At 42.7% G+C, this 19,088-nt stretch overlaps 1 protein-coding gene across 9 annotated transcripts in view; it reads left to right on the top strand.

Annotated features, from left to right (window-relative positions):
• CUX1 (cut like homeobox 1) overlaps positions 1–19,088 on the top strand; it is a 261,921-nt gene that overhangs the window by 142,516 nt on the left and 100,317 nt on the right. For all 9 annotated transcript variants that reach the window (XM_053367430.1, XM_053367431.1, XM_053367427.1 and 6 more), the window contains exons 9-10: positions 16,657–16,705; positions 18,011–18,115. In XM_053367430.1, the coding sequence (XP_053223405.1) occupies positions 16,657–16,705; positions 18,011–18,115 (154 nt within the window). The remainder of the gene's footprint in view (positions 1–16,656; positions 16,706–18,010; positions 18,116–19,088) is intronic.

Genomic DNA, 19,088 nt, shown 5'->3' with positions numbered 1-19,088 from the left:
TCTTGGCTCCTCTTTAGATATATGCCGCGTGTTTTTAGTGCTCTGCCATCTTCATCTCATTGGGTAAAGCAAAATAGAAATTTTTAAAAACTGGGCCTGGTTCTTAGACCCGTGTACATGATGACTTCATCTACATATTTTTTTTCTGATATAAATGGAAGTGCCTCCGCAGGGTGCAGCAGAAACACAATAATTCTATGGTTCCATATGCATTAGCATAGGAACAATAAAATTGGGGGGAGGCGCAGGTGCCCATGTAGTGGGTCTTAACATTTCAAGAGCACCATGCTTGCTCTTCCCTATGGCCCCAAATCTACACAGCCATGAAAGTAGCCAAGATGATCTTGATGCCAGCATATGAAGTTGCTTTAAAGCAAGTCTGGTGCTCTGACACTGAGAGGTTGCCACTGCCCAAGATTTAACCCATCTTCTTGATGGAACTAATGTCACACACCCACACCCCACTTTTCAACAAGATAGGTTTTTCTAAAATGAAAACCTGGTGGTGGTGGCTCCATCCAACACCATTGATTTATGGGACCAACAGCACTAGATGCCCGTTGCTAACACAGCAAACAAATAACGGCATTCCTACAGATAACCTCAGTGAGAAAAGGGCTCAGGTTGCTCCCAAGGAGTTGGATTTGTGTATACCATTTGTCCAGTGAGGAAGTATGCCCCCAAAGATTCTTTATTGCCTATCTCTGGGGCAGTGAAGGTGTTAATGACTAGAACAAAAATGGCTTTGCAGTACGTCAACTGGGATACTAGAATCTGAAATCGACAAGATGCCATCAGTAAAGTTTTCCATGTGTAGGCTTGAAATAAAATGCAATTAGGCCTTTATGTGCAGAACAAGGATCCATTGATGACTACAGCTGGTCTTTGTTTTCATCTGTCACTGAGTGTGGGAGGTAGAAAGTGCTCCTCTTCATGTTTATTAATGCAGGATTCCTGAGACAAATGGCAAGCACAGTTTAATGTTTGTTGGGACATGGTGGGGCTTGCCAAAACAGTTGTGTAAGAGGATTTCAAGGTTTTCAGATTGCGGCTCTTCCTAGGTTAAATAAATGGATGGCAGGCCTGCCTGCCTGTTTCTCTTCAAGAGGCAAGCCAAGCAGGAGAGGCCTGAGAGAAGCAGCAGCAGCAATAAATGGGGAGCACTTGGAGGAACTGGGCAAGAGGAGACAAGACTTGGCAGTGAATGAAGGGTGAAGGAGGAGACAGGACAAGGAGAGACATGGTTGTTCTGCCAGGATGGTTGAAGGGAGGAACCCCAGCTCAGTGAGAGAGCCCCTGCTTTTGCATGTAGAAGATCCCGGGTCCAGTCCCCAGCACCTCTAGTTTTAAAAAGGGTCAGGGTGCTGGGAAAAGACCTGTTAACTCTGCCCAAGACCCTGGAAAGATGCTATCAGAGTAGACAGTATTGGAGTAGATAGGCAGATAGTCTGGCCTGATAGACAGCAGCTCCCTTTGTTCCTTTGAGGGCTGGTTCAGACCTGCATGTTGGAGACATGGCCCTGTATGTGCAAGGTCCAAGGCTTGAGAAGATGGCCATTCAGCCCTGCATTGTGTATGAGCCATATTGCAGTTTTCTGGAAGTCTGCATTTGTGTTTAACCACCAGGATGAATGTTTTACCCAGCCTCAGTGGAAGAATGAGACGCAATGGGTCTAGGTTGTATTGAAGCATGTTAGGTGTGATTTTGGGAAACTTCCTGTGCATTAGAAATGGTGGAGCAAGTTTCTTAGGGACTCTGACACACTGTTCATGCAGTTTTTTAAAAGGAGCTGTTTGGGTAGCACTGTCATCTATATGTGCATATTTTAAATTTCCGGGGGGATTTATGCAATAGCCACTTTACCTTAGGAATTTTGCACATGTCTCTTAAAATGTAGGTGCTGTGGGACAGGGACTTAAAGAAAGTAGATAGATTGGGGTGGGGAACTTCTTCTATCCTCTGGGTGAGATCAGAATATTATCATTTGAATGTGAACCAAATTTTTATAAATTTTATAAATGGACAAAGTTGCACATCTGTCAGTCAACTGACATCACACTTTGAAGTCCCAATTCAATCACCGTCCCCCGGACTGGTGAGTCATCCAAATCCAGCCCTGGAACCCTGATCATGACATGCTTTGTCTGTACAGTTGATATTGTAGGTGACTGTTTAGCTGCACTAGCTCAGGTTAGGCATCACAGCCATAGCATCATTTGACTGTTGTTTGTGGACTTCAGGCTTGTGCAGCCCAGAATGTGAAACTGCAGTTTAAACTAGGTTTCCCAGACTGATCTGGAGGCAAGCTAGTTTGCACTAGACATGGCTTTCCCAATCTGCGCATCTTGGCAAACTAGTTGTTGCAGACCTGAAAGCGAGAAATGGAATTGGAGCGCATGAAGGGAAGAAAGAGCTTGGAAGCCCATCTGTGATAAGAAACCATTGCTTGGTGATGAGTCTGAAATGGGCACTGTGATTAAAATTAGGTAGGACAACATAGGGACAGATACTTTGGCTCTGTGGGATAAAGCAGGGTTCTCTACCATCGTTTTTGCTGCTTTTGTCTCACAGTCTTAACCAACAGCATGGCTATTGGTGCAGGGATGATGCAGTCCAAAACATCTGGAGAGTACCAGGTTGGGGAAGGATGCTATACTGTAGTGGCTCTGTCTATAGCTGTGTTGTTAATGATGTAATCACACACCTGTTGTAAAGTTGACTGAGAGCCAGTGTTGGACTAGGACTTGGGAGACAGGGTTCAAATCCCCACTAAGCCATGAAGCTCCTTGGGTGACTCATGGGCCAGTCACTGCCTCTCAGCCTGACCCACCTCCCAGTATTGCTATGAGGATAAAACGGGGGGGGGGGGGGGACATGTATACCACCTTGAGCTCCTTGGAGGAAAGGTGGGATATAAATCTAATTAATTTTGTCATTCTTATAGTCCACCTTTCCAGCTGAATGGCCTGACAAGGTGGCTTTTTTTAAAAGCAGCATTGCACCTAAAATTTCACCAATAGTTTAAAAACCAATTTAAGTTCTTAAAAACCTAATATATAAGCATAACTAGGAGTAAAGCGCTCTGAGATAAAATGCAAGTCTGCAGAAGGAAATGCCCACCGTGACACTCTGCCTATTTCTAACAGGATGCCTTGCCCACTGTGAATGTGATCCAAGCAGCATATGGCACCAAATGGGGCCTGGGTTTCTCCTAATAGAGGAGAGGCTGAAACCTCTAGCCAGAAGCTGATTAGCTTTAAGCGCCTTCAGTCACACAGCGTAACCTCTGTCTCTTTCTTCCCCTCACCTTACCAGTGCAGCCTTCAGTCCTTAATAAGGTGGCAATTCAAATTTATGATCAGCACAGCTGCAATGTCCTGGAAATGCACTTGCTGGCTGGGGAGCAGATGCCTTCTCGGGAATGAGGGAGAATAACAGGAGACTCTATGGGTGCTTTTTTCCCCTCTGCGCCCCTCTCTTCCCAGGCAAAAATATTAAAAGGTGGATTTTAGTAGAAGGTTCTTTCTAAGCTGTGGGGTGTACGGCTTAGTTGGGTTGGGGATTTCTTTTATTTTCCCTGATGGTGTTTTTGATTTCTTGGGAAGGGGTATGTTAGTGCTTTCTCCTTAAATATTCATACTATTTCCCCCCCTGGGATTTGTTTTGGTAATTAGTGAAATTGCAAGGGCCCTGGCATTGTTGGAGTGGATGTGAGAAGCTTGGGTGGAGTTTAGGAATGTATTATTTTTTTTAAAAAAAGATTTTTATTAAAGTTTCAAAAATTATATAAAAACAAAACAAAAATACAAACAGACAAGAGTAAAAACAAGTATACTTTCAATCCCTTATTTTCTTGTAACTTACTTCCCCGACTTCCTGTATTTCTGTATTCCAATTTCTAATTTATTAATTCAGCAAATCCTTTCCCTTAATTTTCATTTAATTTTTAACCTTTCTTTTCTTTTTGCTTATCCATTACAGCTGTAAACCACGTAAATTCTAAACCAGCGTCATTCTAACATTCATTAATTTTGCAATGTTTCTTAAGGAGTTTAGGAATGTAACTGGCCTCCCATGTTATCCCTCCTGCTCCCTAAAATCTGAGGGGAAGTCTCTTTTCTGTGTCCCGACGTGGCTGGGTTCCAAGTTGGTCTGGAGGCACGAGGCCCTTTTCTGTCGCCTCTCCCTAGTTGCAGAGCTTGACCCCATGGGAGGTTTATTTGGCCCTCTGCTTTTAGCTTCTCCTTCCAGTTGCACTTTTTATCAACCTTTGCATTTGCTCCTTTGCTGCTTGGGTTTCAGCTGATACAATTGTTGATTGTTTTACTGTATTTTGATTGTTGTTAGCGGCTTGAGTGTTCGTTTGGTAAGTGGAAAGGCAGCAAATAAATAAACATTCTTGAGACAGGTTTGATCTTTTAATTCCTGTGTCAGGTTTGGGTGCTAACTAGAGACTTCTATGCCCCAGTGTAGGATTTTGTGGCCTCTAAAGGATGCCTTGCAAACAAACCCTCCCTACTTTGACTATCTTCCCAGTTGATTGGCAGTTGTGGCAGGGAGGGCTCTCTCTGGATGTCTGGAGCCACACAGCATGGTGGGTTTCAGGGAGACTTCCCCAGAATTCAGCCAGAGAGGGAATTTCAGATTGCAGCCCTGTTTGAGAGAAGGCTTCGCGTTTCTCTTTTTTATCTGGCAGATTGTACTCAAATTGTCTCCTCTGTAACATTTCTAATCCCCACCCCACTGTGCATAATCAGGTGTGCCTTCCCTTGATATGGATATCTGAAATACTGTGGTAATGTTTCTATATTTAAGATCTTCAGAATCTTGAAACTCAGATTTTTAAGGACCAGTGTTGGATAGTGTGTGAATTTTTGTGCTGCCGCCGTGTTTTACTTTGAGGCCCGTAATACTAAAACAAGTTTTTCCTAAAGCGTCAATGCTGCATTAGCTACGCCTGAGCTCCCAGGTCCACAATGTGTCATGTTATGCGTATTAACTGTACCCCCACCCAGCCTTGTGATCAGTTTTTCTCTCTTCCCAAATAGGCCTACTATTGCTTTGTTGCTCCCATAGAGATGTAGACAAGTCGATCTGTGGCTCCGATAGCAAGCAAACATTTCACCAACAGCAATATCATCTTACCTGCTTTGTTTCTCTCTAGATGCCGCTCACTGTGCAGTTTGACTGCTGCATTTGCAGGATGATGGTCTCGCTAAGGTTACATTTTGGTCCTTATCTGAGAGTAAATGTGGAGCAGGGGGGCAGCGGAAATAATATAATGGGAGTACAGTTTGCTCCACAAAAGGGTTCCCACCTCTGCTCTGCTCTCCCCCCTCTCTCCAGCTTGGAAATCTCTCCTGTACCCTCCCGTAAAGCAAATTTAATATGGCACCAAACAGCTGGCTGGCTTGGAAACTGAAAAGTTTCCTTTCCAAGAGAAAGGGAGGGAGATAATTGAACGCTTTGATTTGTTTCATGGTTTGTTTGCCCTTTCATTCCTTTCCCGAGGTGCTGTTTGTTGAGGAATGTCTCCAATTGCCAGGGAGATGGTGGGGTGTCTAATACTTTCCCGCCAGCACTCCTTTCAGCCAGAGCCGAGGACCATGGCAAGCCTGCGACATGCATTTTTAATGCAGAACTCTATACCCCGGCCCTTGCAGCACTGCGGCGCGGCCCTCTCTGGAGCTTTCAGATTTAACGCTCCGCTGAACAAAGCACAGGCTCAGGGCAGTCGGCATCAGCTGGCATTAACCCCTGCGCGGACCAGTTAATTTCCCCACAGAGCCAGCCAGGGAGACGGCGAAAGGCTTTTGTTCTGTTTATTTGATTATTTCCAACATTGCAACGGTGCCTTCAGATACAGATTTATTGTTGGTCTCGTTTGCTGATCCCGATTGCTGCAATCTATCAGCATGTAGGACCCTTCCTTACTTGTGGCTAACTCTTCGCAACAGCCTGCATAGATCCCTCTCCTCTCCTCTTGAAGAAGCATGGGGATTATGTGGAGTTGAACACATGTAGCTTCCTTGTACCAAATCAGAGCATTCGCCCACCTAACCCCAGGCTGTCCGCTTGTACTGGCAGCAACCTCTTAGTTTGAGAAATCAACCCCTGGTGTTCAGAACCCACCATCTCTCTCCCTTCTCCCACCCAGTCCCATTACACATTGCAGATAGATTCATGCCATTGAAAACTTTCCTAGCCACAAACTTCACTCTGGGAGACACTCCCATTTTTTTAAATATTTATATTTTATTAAGGTGATTTCAGTTAAAAGAAATAAAGTGATCCGGGGGGGGGGAGGGAGGGAGAGGGAGAAAAACCTCAAAGATACATATAAAAGCAAAAATATGCAAAGAAAAGAAGAAGCAATATACAATATTCCCATACATTCTTATATAAATTGGTATAGTGTTATTGTCCTGGTGCTTATGTAAATGTTAATCGCCTACTACACTTTGTATAAACTCATTCCAAATGCTATCATATTTATCCATACAGCATCTGTGCCTGTAAGCAGTCCGTTCATAAATTGCCAGTGATGTTATATTGTCAGTCCATTGATTGAAGGGTATCATATTTTTATTTTTCCAATTAATAATAATAATAATACCTTTATTGTCATTGTACAACCTGTGTACAATGAAATTAAACGAGCATCCCCCCTCCCGCAAACACTCAATCTCTTACCAAACAACACACCACCTCGCAAGTCAATTTCACTATGTTATTTTTCGTTCAACAGCCTAACAACCCATGGATAGAAGCTATTTTTTAGCCTGTTGGTACGGTTGAGTATACTTCTATATCTCCTACCGAAGGGTAGAAGATTAAAGAGGCGATGGCTGGGGTGTGAGTCATCCCTGAGAATTTTTCTTGCTCTCCTAAGGCAACGATCCCTTGCGATGTCATCTAACGGACTCAAGGGACAGCCCATGATATTATTCCAATTCCTCAATATCAATCTCTTGGCCACCATTAGGGTGCAGAAAATCCATTTCCATTGTTCCGTTGATAATTTCCATACTGCAGGTACATAGTTCAATAAAATATTCTCGGCTGAAAGATTTAACTTTTTCTGCACAGTCATAGTTACAGAGTCCAGCACTTTCTCCCAAAACTTGTTAAGAACACTGTACAATCATGTGTTTCAGAGAGACGTTGTCCTTGCCACATCTCCAACACTGAGCTATCGCAGCTAACCCATTTTTATACAAATGGAACTCCAGACTCTGCCATGTGCACCTATCAGCAGGAATAGTGCAAGTGTTCTCCAGAAATAAGCATGAGTGTTGCCTCTGATGACACTCATAACATTAACGTGTTAACAATTGCATTAGAGGGGAGAACTGTACACCTACCATCCATAATGGGAGAAAGAGTCTTGCATGTTTAAAATGTGATAGAGGGAGATGTTAGCTGCAGAGAGTCAGACTGGATACAAACAGGCAGGGGTGTTAATGGCACTCAGCAAAGGATTTACACTCAAGCGGTGTTTAAAGTGTTTGCCTTGAGCCCTTTTGAATTGCATGCACAACTTGACTTTAAAGTGATACCGCAGAAATACATTTACACTTTTTAACAATCGTGGACGGGCTCGCATTCTTCAGCCAAAAAGTTAGCCCGTTTTCCCTGTGGTATTGGAGAGGAAATATCAGCAGGGCAGAGAAATCTGAACAAAAGGCAAAAAGTTTATCAGGAGGAGAAAGATTTCCCAAAGCTCAACTAAGCCCCTTTGGGGTGAGGGACATTTTCTGTAAAGAGATTTGGCAGGAACTGAGCCCTGCTTCCTGTCCCTGGGAGCAGCTGCTTCCCATTTGGGTCATGGGTTTCTTCCTGACCCAATGAGAATGGGAATCCATAGTAAGAAAACCCCCTCTTTTTTACTAAATAAAGCCAGTGTCAAGCAGACACTCTTCCATTGAGGGTCAGAACAGATGTGACAGAGCAGAACTGTGATCAGCTCTACCAGTGTTTTTCTAAAACTGCTGGTGGGGAAAGAGAGGTGGTCTGATTTTGATTGGAGCAATGACATGGTGGGGGTGAGGGGTACTTAATCTTTTTCTGCTACTCAGTTTCTCCAGCTGAGATCACACACAGCTGTTACTTGCCTCACAGGGTGGGGAGAGATTTGGTATATTTTGTCTTCTCCACTGAAGCCAACTGCAGCATTGAAAGTGGGGGTGCAGTTTCAAGTAGGGACAAGGGAAGCATTAAAGCACCCAAACCTTTGATCTGATCAGAGTCTGAACTGGGGGATAGATCATACATTGGGACTAGATAATAGGAAGGTTGAATTTTATAGGTCTCTACAGTTAGTTCTCTCTCTCTCTCTCTCTCTCTCTCTCTCTCTCTCTCACACACACACACACACACACACACACACACAAACACACAAACACACGGGCGCACACAGTGTCTGACTTTGCCCCACTGCATGCTGGTTTGGCAGCATCCTTTACCTTAGCCTCACCACATATTCTAATACAGAAATGAAAATCAAAGCCGCCTGAGCAGAGCCGAGTGGGATAATGTGTACACCTGTGAAGGGCTAGAACGTTTGGCCCCTGCTTCATAACACTTCACAAGTGACAAGAGATGGCTCACCTGGCCAGTTTGTGACTAAGCCCCATAATAGGAGGTCGTTGGCACGGAGGTTAATACGGCAGCTGGCATCTCAATTCTTACTCTTTCAGACTTGCCTCTTATGGCAAAGCAGAAGGAAACTGCAGTTGCACTGTAAACTGTGCCTGCATGCTGGTACATCCGTGCCTAAGTACTGCATCAATAGAATCACATTGTTCTCTGGGGCGAAGTAAGCGCTCTTTTTTATTGCTGGAATGGAGCTTGGAGATAACAGAGACTTCGTGTTATGGCATCACAATTTGGCCCAATTACTTTTGAGCATTAAAGGTGCTATTATTAAGGGTTTCCTTTAGCACATGCTTGCAGAGCCCTGGAGATGGATATAAGAGAGACCTTTTCTGGCTCTAGAATTGTCTTGGGGTCCCAATCCTGCCATCAAATTAGCACAAGGGTATCCTTGCTCCTTACAAGTGAGCCATATAATAGTAAACGGTGCTTGGAGGACACACCCGGCTGACCTCCATTGATTTCGTTGCAAATAGAAGACTCTATTTTGGTGGTGCTTCTTAGATTCTTTGCAGCCTAGTGGAATACTTTAGTTTTCAGGAAGCACATATCTGGAAAAACGGGGGCCCTTCTAGATCAGATCAAAGGTCCATCTAGCCAAACTTCTTCCTTCCATCAGTGACCACCAAGTGTCGTCAATTCAGTTCAAACAGACTGTGTTTGCACACAACACATAAACTTAGCTCTCTAAGTGACATTTTGCAAGCCATTGGCAGCATACTTTCAAATCTTAAATTGCAACCTTATAGGCAATGTTTATTACTTGGGGTTCCCCCCCTAAGAGGGTACAAAAGCCATCCATTACATTGTGACTGTGCAGGATTTACTCCCCTGCCGAGTGCAGAGTTTGACTTAAGCAACGTCACAGTCCCGAACCAGAATATTCCATAGAACGTCTCATTGCAACATTTGGCCAAGGGCAGCCTCACTGTTGGTGCCAAATGCTCATGCAACTTACAGATGTCTCTGTTTTCTGCAAATGCTAGCAAGGAAGCAAATCTCTGTTTTCCTCTTTTAGTGGGAAACAACCTCTTCTTTTACAGAGCTCTGTGCGCTGCGGGTGAATCATGGGCGAGGCTTAAGGAAGGGCTTCCAAAGAGTGACCAGTTCGCAGGTTAACAGGCATTAGATCAGCAACTTTTAAATTTTGCATGAAAGGTCTCTGCTTATTACAAGAGCAAGGTATGTTATTTCAGCAGGTTTATGGCAAATCATAAAAATAGTAAAGATTCCTCTGGCAGGCCTGATGCTGCTAGGGGCTGGAGCAGACATAATGGAGCTGCAGTTAAGAGAGCAGGGGCCGGAGACAGTATTTCATGCCTTCTCCCCACACCCCCTCCCTGGCTCCAGTTGCCTGCTGAGGGGTCTCCCTTCATATTAGCTGCCAAGAAGTCAGTTCCCCGTGGTTCTCCTTTAAAGACCCATGAATTGATTGTAGCAGCATCTTTTGCGACTAGAACCCACTTTGTTGCATGAAGGTAGCACTCACTGCATCTGAAGAAGGGGCCTCCAGTCCAAGTAAGCTTATGCCATGTCAGTCTCCTTGAAATGAATGCAGTCCATATATGGACAGAAGGAATCTCCCTGGATATAACAGTTTTCACACACAGGGCGGACTAAAGATAATAGTTTGAGTTCCTCACTTGAAGCTTTATAAATTTATATATTGTACCATGACAAATGGAAATCATTAATTATGTAGCTGTTGACTAAGGGATTATTATTATAACTGAAATGTAACTGACATTATTTAAGACTATGAAACGCAGTGATATAAGATCGGAAATGCACCCAAACCATCATGCAGGGAGCCACTTTAACTAAAATGTATTAATTGGAAGTTGATTGGCACTTTGATAATTGTATAATTTGGGAATTAATCGATATTGTTATAATTTGGCTATTATTGGGAGTATATTGGGAGAGAGAGAGAGAGAGAGAGAGAGAGAGAGAGAGAGAGAGAGAAGAATGCAGTTTTCATTGCCTGCTTCAGGGGACTTCCTAGATTCAAAAATCTTTTCATTCCATCAGCGATAGTACTGCAGTGTTTAATCAGTTAGGGAATAGTCTACTTTTTAAAACATTGAACAAGTAAAAAATATTACCTTGAAAAACTGGGTACTAGACTTTTTAAAAGCAAATATTATTTGTAATTCAAGTATTTACAAAAATTATAGGTGGCAAGCACCATCTGTAAAGAGAGCTTACCCCCTTCTCTCTCACACACAAATGAAGGTATCTCTTCTAAAACTGTGTCTGCTAAATTTCATGTGTACATCACCTAAAAACAAGGTAAATAAGAGTTTTGTTTCAGAACTATTGTTTGCTCATAGGAAACTAAAACTCATCCTATTAATTGACTCTTTAATTGAGTGGTCACCCTAGTTAGCACAATATCGTCTAGGTCCTTTGGCTTAAACCTGCCTGAGTTTAACTGAGAAGTCCATCAAGGCAACACATAGGTACATTCCAATGTAACTCATTTTAAGCTGAAGCTTGGACTGCCCTCTATATGAGAAAAAATTCTGAATCTTACTTGGTTTAGAATTGCTTCATTTGTTACATGATCAAAGGCTTCTGACATGTATATGGCAGGCACCAAATGAATTTCGAAACACAGGGCTTAATTCTCCGAGCCATAATTTGGAGGTGGTTGTTGTTGGTTATTGTGATTCTTTGCCTGCTGAAAATGAGAGCCTTGAACAACAGCTTTTGATCATTCTTTAGATCACATTCTTGACTATCACCTGTATTTTTTGCTGCTGTCTACATGCTGTTTTATTGAACATGGAAAATTAACACACTGCTGGGCTGCCCAAGGCCAAACTGAGGGTCATTCTCTCTATATATTTTTCCTGACTCACTCTGTGTTGAAAGTAAGGAGAAGGGGATTTGCTGTTTGTGGACCCAGCAGCACTAAAACAGCAGTGTCAGGAGTGGAGAAGAGAACCTACTGAAAATGAAGTTGTAGATTTTGGTGAAGATCAGCTCTCATTTTTGTTGCCTTGTTGCATTCTAAAATATAATGGGGGCCTGAGAGGAGGAATACTGGATCACAGCTTGCCAGTTTGCTTTTCATCTTGGCAGGAATGGTTTCCAATTAATTTGCTTTTGTCACCCCGTGAGAATTGAGTGTACCCAACTGTACACTTCAGTAGTGGTGGACAAGATAATTTTTAGTGAAACCTGTCCAAGTCCTTCCTTCTCTGGGATATTTTGACAGCCAATTCTGTAGAGCAAGGTTGGCCAGCATTTGTTCTCAAGGGCCATTCAGTTCTCCAGATAGTGATCCAAAGGTCAGAAGTGTGGTTTGGTTGTTGCGTGATCAGGCTTTGCATTAAATCTGATGCTACCTGGCAGTGAGGGCTTCACGATTATGAAACACTGTGAGGTGAAGCAAAAGAGGGCATATTGCATACAAAATCCCAAAGTAGTGTAATGTGAAAGTGTGACTTTCCTCTCACACACCACTTCAAGGTGGCATTCCACAGTTTCGGGGTTTGCATTATTTCTCTGGGCTGTCAGTTGGTTCCCCATTTCTGCTGGAGTGTGTAAAGCCATTCAAGGGATGGGTGGGTGGGTGGGTGGGTGGGTGGGTGGATAGATGATAGATTTTCTACTATTTTATGTAAGGTTGGCCCTGTCACAAAGGGCGTTGCACATAGGTTACCTACAGTAATTGTTTTCACCTGTTACCACCTTGTCCGAGTTGACAACATTTTATGACAATGAGTATTCAGAATGCAAATGAATGAAAATGAACTGCAAGTGCCTAGCAAAATATGTAAACATGTGCATTCCCATTTTTATGCACTGGATCTGTTTGAAGAATGTGTACAGTGGTACCTCGGGTTACAGACGCTTCAGGTTACAGACTCCGCTAACCCAGAAATAGTACCTCAGGTTAAGAACTTTGTTTCAGGATGAGAACAGAAATCGCACAGCGGCAGCAGCGGGAGGCCCCATTAGCTAAAGTGGTTCCTCAGGTTAAGAACAGTTTCAGGTTAAGAACGGACCTCCAGAACGAATTAAGTTCTTAACCCGAGGTACCACTGTATTCTTTTCAGGTATCTTTAAAAACATGACTGACCTGGTTTTCCCTTTGCAACGGTGCCAAGAGGCAAAATGTTTACATGTTGGATAGTGTCCATCCATTTTGTTGTCTTAATATTCCTGGGAAGAAAGAACTTGACTTAGTGTGGGACTTTATCATTATGATTTCTTGAACAGTAGCTTCTTAAGCCACACTTGAACATAATCCTAATGCACTGCTCCTGTAAAGTCTCTCAAACACCAAAAATTGTAGTTCTCCGATTCCTTCCTTCTAAAGAAACGCCACCCATGCTAAACACACACAAAAATACACTCATTCTCTCTTTCCCCCTCTCTGCACACACACACTCTTCACAGAGTGAACAAGAGAATATCCCCACCCCCTTTGTTAAGGTCCTAAGTTTATGGTTTACTTTGTAACGTAGCTGGCTCTTGACGGACACAGTTGCACAGAATTTTTGGAGCAGCCTAATAGCTTCCTGTCTGTTCCTTAATTATTTAAGGTTTATTGAAGGTTTTCCATAAAAGTCCAGCAGATAAATCTGTACCAGTTGGACATAAAAAGTTTCTCTCTCCAGTTTAACTCTTTCACCAGCCCCCATTAATAGCAAAGGAGAGAAAGTCAAATTGAAACAAGAGAAATGAACTCTCCTTCACCTAAAAGATCTGCTATGGATATCTACTTTGCTTAACAATTTTGAGAAGCTATGCACTTGGACATCAGAGATGCTCATGTGAACCTTAATTTGTTCACCAGAGCTCATAATAATCTTAAAAAATGATTGGGTGTAAATTATTGTTATTATTAATATTAACAAAACACACCCCACCCCCAAGATTTGCTCAAGCGGAAAAATGTTTTAACATTATCAACATAACAAAACAGATTGTTTCATTAGCATAGCTGCTATTATAAAACACTGGAATTAACTTTAAAAAGCGTAGTATTATTACTTTCAGCAAGGTTAGGTAAAATGCAAAGCATTCATAGAACTCGCTGTAGTCTCTGGCTTTTATCCTGGAATGGCAGGGTCAACCTCCATGTATTTTTTTATTTATTGGATGTAAACCAGAAACAAAGCAAAGTAACAGTAGCTATTAAAATGTGAGACTTTTTAGAAGGAGTTTTGCAAAATGGCTCATACTCTAATCATCACCATCCTTGTGATTCATTGAATATTTAAGCTGGATCAAATAATCGATTGTCTTATGTGCCAACCCTTCATCTAAGAGCTTGCTTGTGCCCTCTGGGATTTTCTCCCTGTCTCCTTTTGTTTTCTTAAGACTCCTCTGCAGTATCAGAAACTGCCTCCGAACCTCCCCTCTGTTTTAAACTCAGCTTCCTGCGCAGCTGGCAGGGCTGGCCTGCCCATGAGATGGCAGGCTCCAGACAGCGGGCAGGTGTGGCAGATCTGCTTCCTCCACTTGTAAGCCACTTCCTTCTCTGCTGTGAGCCCCACCCACCTTGTTCTTGGGTGGCAGTGGGCAAGCAGTGACAGGCAGGCACGCCGGGGGGGGGGGCATTTTCCACAAAATCTCCTGGGCGGCCCTACCTGCTGGTCTGAGAAAGGAACATCTTGAGCCTCCTTGGGAGACCGGAACTAGCTATTGCACCCCAATCTTCTCTACCCCTTCCACTATTTTCTTTGCCATTGTTAAGTCAGGGATGCAATGCCGTTCTCTTATTTAAGTGAATTGTACAGTTCCCCAATATCAATAGCAGGTAGGGTTTTTTTATTATTTGCAAGAGGTTGTAATAAAAAATTTAGCAGTGCACTTTAACGAGCCCTTGTGGCTTCATATTAACAGTTACTCAGTGCAATAAAAAGAAGAAAACAGCAACGGGGAAAATGTTACTTTTTTCCCCTTGCCAAAAAACGTTACCCTGTCCAGCTAATAAAACAGAAACGTTTGCCTCTGCAGTAAATTTCAAATATATATTCTCTGTGGGTTTTTGGTCCTCCCGCATGTGAAAAAGGAAGGTACAACAAGCCTTTCACGCCTAGGAAGTGCCACAAGCAGAACTGGCAGGTGACCAACATGTTGCATATGTTAAGTGAACTCTTTGTATGTAGGCTGGCAGTAAGTTCTGGACAGAGAAGATTCTGCCTAATAGAACTCCCTGGCTCAAGGTGTGTGATGTTTGGTTAGATTAGATTATGTTAGAATAGGATTAAGAAGATCTCTGCATATTGGACCAAAATTCTATCTAGTCCAGCATCTTCTTTCCACCAGCACTAAGCTTATGCCTTCAAGATTCCCATAAGCTGAAGGCAATAGCCCACTGCTGCTATTGTTCCCTAGAAAATGGTACCCCGACTCATGTTGTTGTTGTTGATGATGATGGCCTCTAAACATGGAGAGACCATTTCACCATCATGACTAATAGCTATTGATAGACCTATATTCTTCCCCGTGTATTTATCACTAAATTGTCTTGTGTAGCATCTCAGCCCATGACCATCACTACATCACAATGAATTCTGCATTACACACATTCGTAACTGGCAGTCAATGGTTACAAGACAAGATCCCTAAATGGAACATCCGTGTTCAGAGCCAGCATACCTCAATACTTGGCTGCTGGGAGCAAATAGTAATGGATGGCAATTACCTTTATTCACTTTTGTGGAATTGGGAATTCTGGGCTATTTCTGTCTGGGTAGTCTTTTGGAAAGTTCTTCTGGAAGTGCATGTTAGCAGAAGACTTCAGTAGTGCTTTTGCTGTGTTCAGTACTGGAAATGAAACAAGGTCCAGAGATGGTTCAGATGGTTGCTTTTCTGTAGGCTCAGCGGTTCAGCACCATTTGAAAAGCTGTTACCATGCACCAATAAATTAGAGGTTTGTTGTTGGTTTAAATGCTTTAATTAAAATATTTATCACCTGCCTGAGTTCTTGAGATAGAAGCTGCAAGCCCAACACAAAGTTTATAGCGTGAAAAGTCATTCCTCCCCTCAATTCCTCATCGAATTTCTGAGCAACTTTAAATAGGATAAGGATGTCTTTGCAGTGCAGTTTACTCTAGGACCTACCATTTAAAAAGTGCTGTAGAATTAGCAGAGATATACATTTCCATGAACTATGTAGCCACAGAGAAACCCTTCCCACCACCATGAAGAAATGTGAAATTTTGAATGCGTGTGTGCACACACAACCTGTACAACCATTTATATATTTGATTGACTATGGCTGTCTATACCAAATTTGGGAATATTAAGTCAGTCACATAGAAGAGATGGAATCAAGAAGATACTTATGCTGTTACGGACACCAGACATTTATGGAGTCACATTAAGAGTATATTAAGGGTGTTGCACATAATTGGCTTTGTCTTTTTGATGTAGCCTCCTTGCCCACTTTTGGGGGCAGGGGGATAACATAACCAGCCATGCCACAGTATATAAATTAGCACATAATCAAGAGTCACTCTTGCAGTTTTGAAGAGGCGACAAGAATACATTCTCCCCCATAGACTCACATTTGAAAGAGTAGTTTCTGAATGGGAGTTCCCAGTGTACTGTTTTATGTTCAAGTCTGTTTGGCCCATCTGATCACATGGTAGCAACTTGAAAACCCTTCCTTACCATTCATTCATGGTGTTGCCATGCTACAAGGAACCAGCATGTCAAAATTCATGTTCTACATTGAGACGGGGTTTATTAAGGGTCTGAAACTGGAGAAAGTTTTATCTGTTAATATTCCATTGAAAACTGTGATGAGTTAGGATGATCAGGGGTATGGAGTGACTACCCTAAAAATCAGTTCGAAATCAGTGTGTTTGTACTTAACCCTGCTGTGTTACAAATATATTGCAGAGATGTAGCATACTGTGGGGCGGGGGGGGGGAGAGAAAAAAATCAAACACTGGAGTGCAAAGCTACCCACAGCTGACCGGTAATTTGACTTGATCATTGATTAATGTATCCTATTTCTTGTTTTCTTCCAGGTCTGATGAAATTGAGATTATCATGACAGACCTTGAAAGGGCAAATCAGGTAAGGTTTTTTTTTTAAGCCAGTATTGTCGGTTGGATTGTAAAGACAGCCTTGAAGTCTCATGCTTATCAGAGTTGTAGCACTGCAACTCCCATCAGCCTCAGCCTGCATGACCAAGGGCTAGGGATGATGGGAATTGTAGTCCTACAACATCTGGAGAACCCCCACCCATTCAACTTTACTATTTTGTCTGATTCAAAGCCTAGCAAGCAGAGTTTCACTTGCCTTGCACACATTCTGGTGAACATTCTGTTGTCTTAGCCAAACCTATGACACAACACTAATGTGAGGATAAAATGTGCCACCGTGGTTTCCTTGGAGGAAAAGGAGAAATGCATTTGGCAGTTTGAGACTTCGCTTTTAATACAGTAATCCTTTTGCTACCAAATGGCACAAGTTCCTTAGAGGAGGGGCAGGATAAAAATATAATGTGGGATTTAATTTCGTGTGTGTTTTTGTTCTTAATAACTATTGTTTCATTGTTCGTATTGTATTTTAATTGTAGCATCTGTTTTATGAGCTGCGTATTGGACATTTGTTATGGAGCACCTATATAACTACAGTTATGCTGGATGATCAATGTTTTCATTGACTAAAACAGGAATAGCCCTCCAAATCGTGTGCTACTTCTCATGTCATCCTGGCTGGGGCTGGTGCAGCTTGGACTCCAAATATCTCTAGAGCAGTGCATTGGCTTCCCCTGAATTAAACATCTTTCCCTAGCTTGCAAGCTTCACCCTGTCTGTGTGGGCAGGAGAGAGAAATAGCGATGGAGAAAAGAGGCTTGACAAAAAAACATTGTGCTTGTTTCAGGCAAAGCAGGCTGAGGATCTCTTAATTCAGCATTTACTCGTGAGAATTATTCCCATGAGGAATCTTGCAGCACAGCCTGCTTTGGCTGGGAGTATAGAAGGCAATTGAATCAAAGGGTTCCATTTCCACTTGCATTCATCCAGCCTGGGAAATTCAGTGGGCCGCAGCATTTGTGTCAGCAGGGGATTCCTTGCTCCTAGCGTTAAATTGCTGTCATAATCGCTCAATTATTTCTTCCTTGTACTGTTTAAAATAAAAATCCATCACATTCTGAGGCTCTCCCTCCCCCCATCGTTTATTAGGTTGAGTGTTTAGGAAAATCAATTATACTCAGTCGGGCATGAATTGATGAATGTTCGTGCAATAATTGCCAGTTGTTAAATCAAATGTACATTCTCTTCCCCCCTACACCCTGTGGCCCCCCTCCCCCCAAAATATTTTTTACAAATATATATATATATACAGTATAGATACCCTTTTCATTTCTTTCAGAGAGCAGAGGTAGCTCAAAGAGAAGCCGAATCCCTGAGGGAGCAGCTCTCATCCGCTAACAAATCTCTCCAGCTAGCTACCCAGATCCAGAAAGCACCCGATGTGGTAAGAGGCAGTATATGTACACTTGGTTTTGCCCTTTTCTGAAACACCTCCAGCTCAGCTTCTTGCACTTTGCTGCCAGGCAGAGCTGAGGTTTTCAGCAGCCGCCAGAATTGTGTTTCTTGGGAATCGCCTTTCCCTTGCGATGCCTTCAAGTACAGCTGCTTGTTGTGCCGGGTTTGGAGCAGGGACATTGATGGGAGGGTGGGGGGGCTTAGCAACCTTGCCTTTTTCATAGGGGAGCTGTAAGGTAGGGGTTGCTCATTTGGAGCTTTGCTTTGTCTAGCCTGTAGATTTCAAAGCAGGAATAAACCAGGGACTGTGCCTGAACCAGGGACTGAAGACCCTGAAGTTCTTTTAGTGCAACGTCTATCAGAATTATTTGCATTGTCGCAATGTGCTAGATGGTGTGCAAAGAGGCGGCATGTTGCTTGTCTAGTCAGCCCTTCACTTTCTGTAGTTGTGAAAATTCATGCAAAAGCTGAATCTGTGTGGTTGTATTTATTTATTTTTGACAATTAAGTTCCTAGACCATGCCAACCTTAAACTTTGGGCAGATTCATACAGGTGAAGATGGTTCTTAAGGTATCTTGGTCCCAGGATGTTTGGAGCTTTAAAAATCATTGCCACCTCTTCAATCAAGCCCAGAAACAAATAGATAGCCAACAGAAATGGAAATATATTTCATTTTCCCAAGTTCTTGTCGATGATTTTAGATCAGTAGAAGTTTTCAGACTTGCTTCAAGGGCAGCCCCATGTAGAGAACATTACAGTAATCTGACCTATTAAGTTGGAAATATTTTTGTCACCCCTTTCAACAGACATGTTTTCATACCTTTCAGAAGCAACCAAAGTTAAACGGGGAGGGGGATAGACTTTTCTGAGTTGACTGTCTCTGATACCTGCCCTTTAATCTCTTGCCTCTGCCATCATTTCTGGATGAACTACAGGTGTTTTTAGGCCTGCTGTTTTGCCA

The sequence above is a fragment of the Podarcis raffonei genome, chromosome 15 (genome assembly GCF_027172205.1).
Source record: "Podarcis raffonei isolate rPodRaf1 chromosome 15, rPodRaf1.pri, whole genome shotgun sequence".
NCBI classification, from domain to species: domain Eukaryota; kingdom Metazoa; phylum Chordata; class Lepidosauria; order Squamata; family Lacertidae; genus Podarcis; species Podarcis raffonei.
The sequence above is the reverse complement of the archived record's forward strand: the minus strand, read 5'-3'. Positions and strand labels throughout refer to the sequence as shown.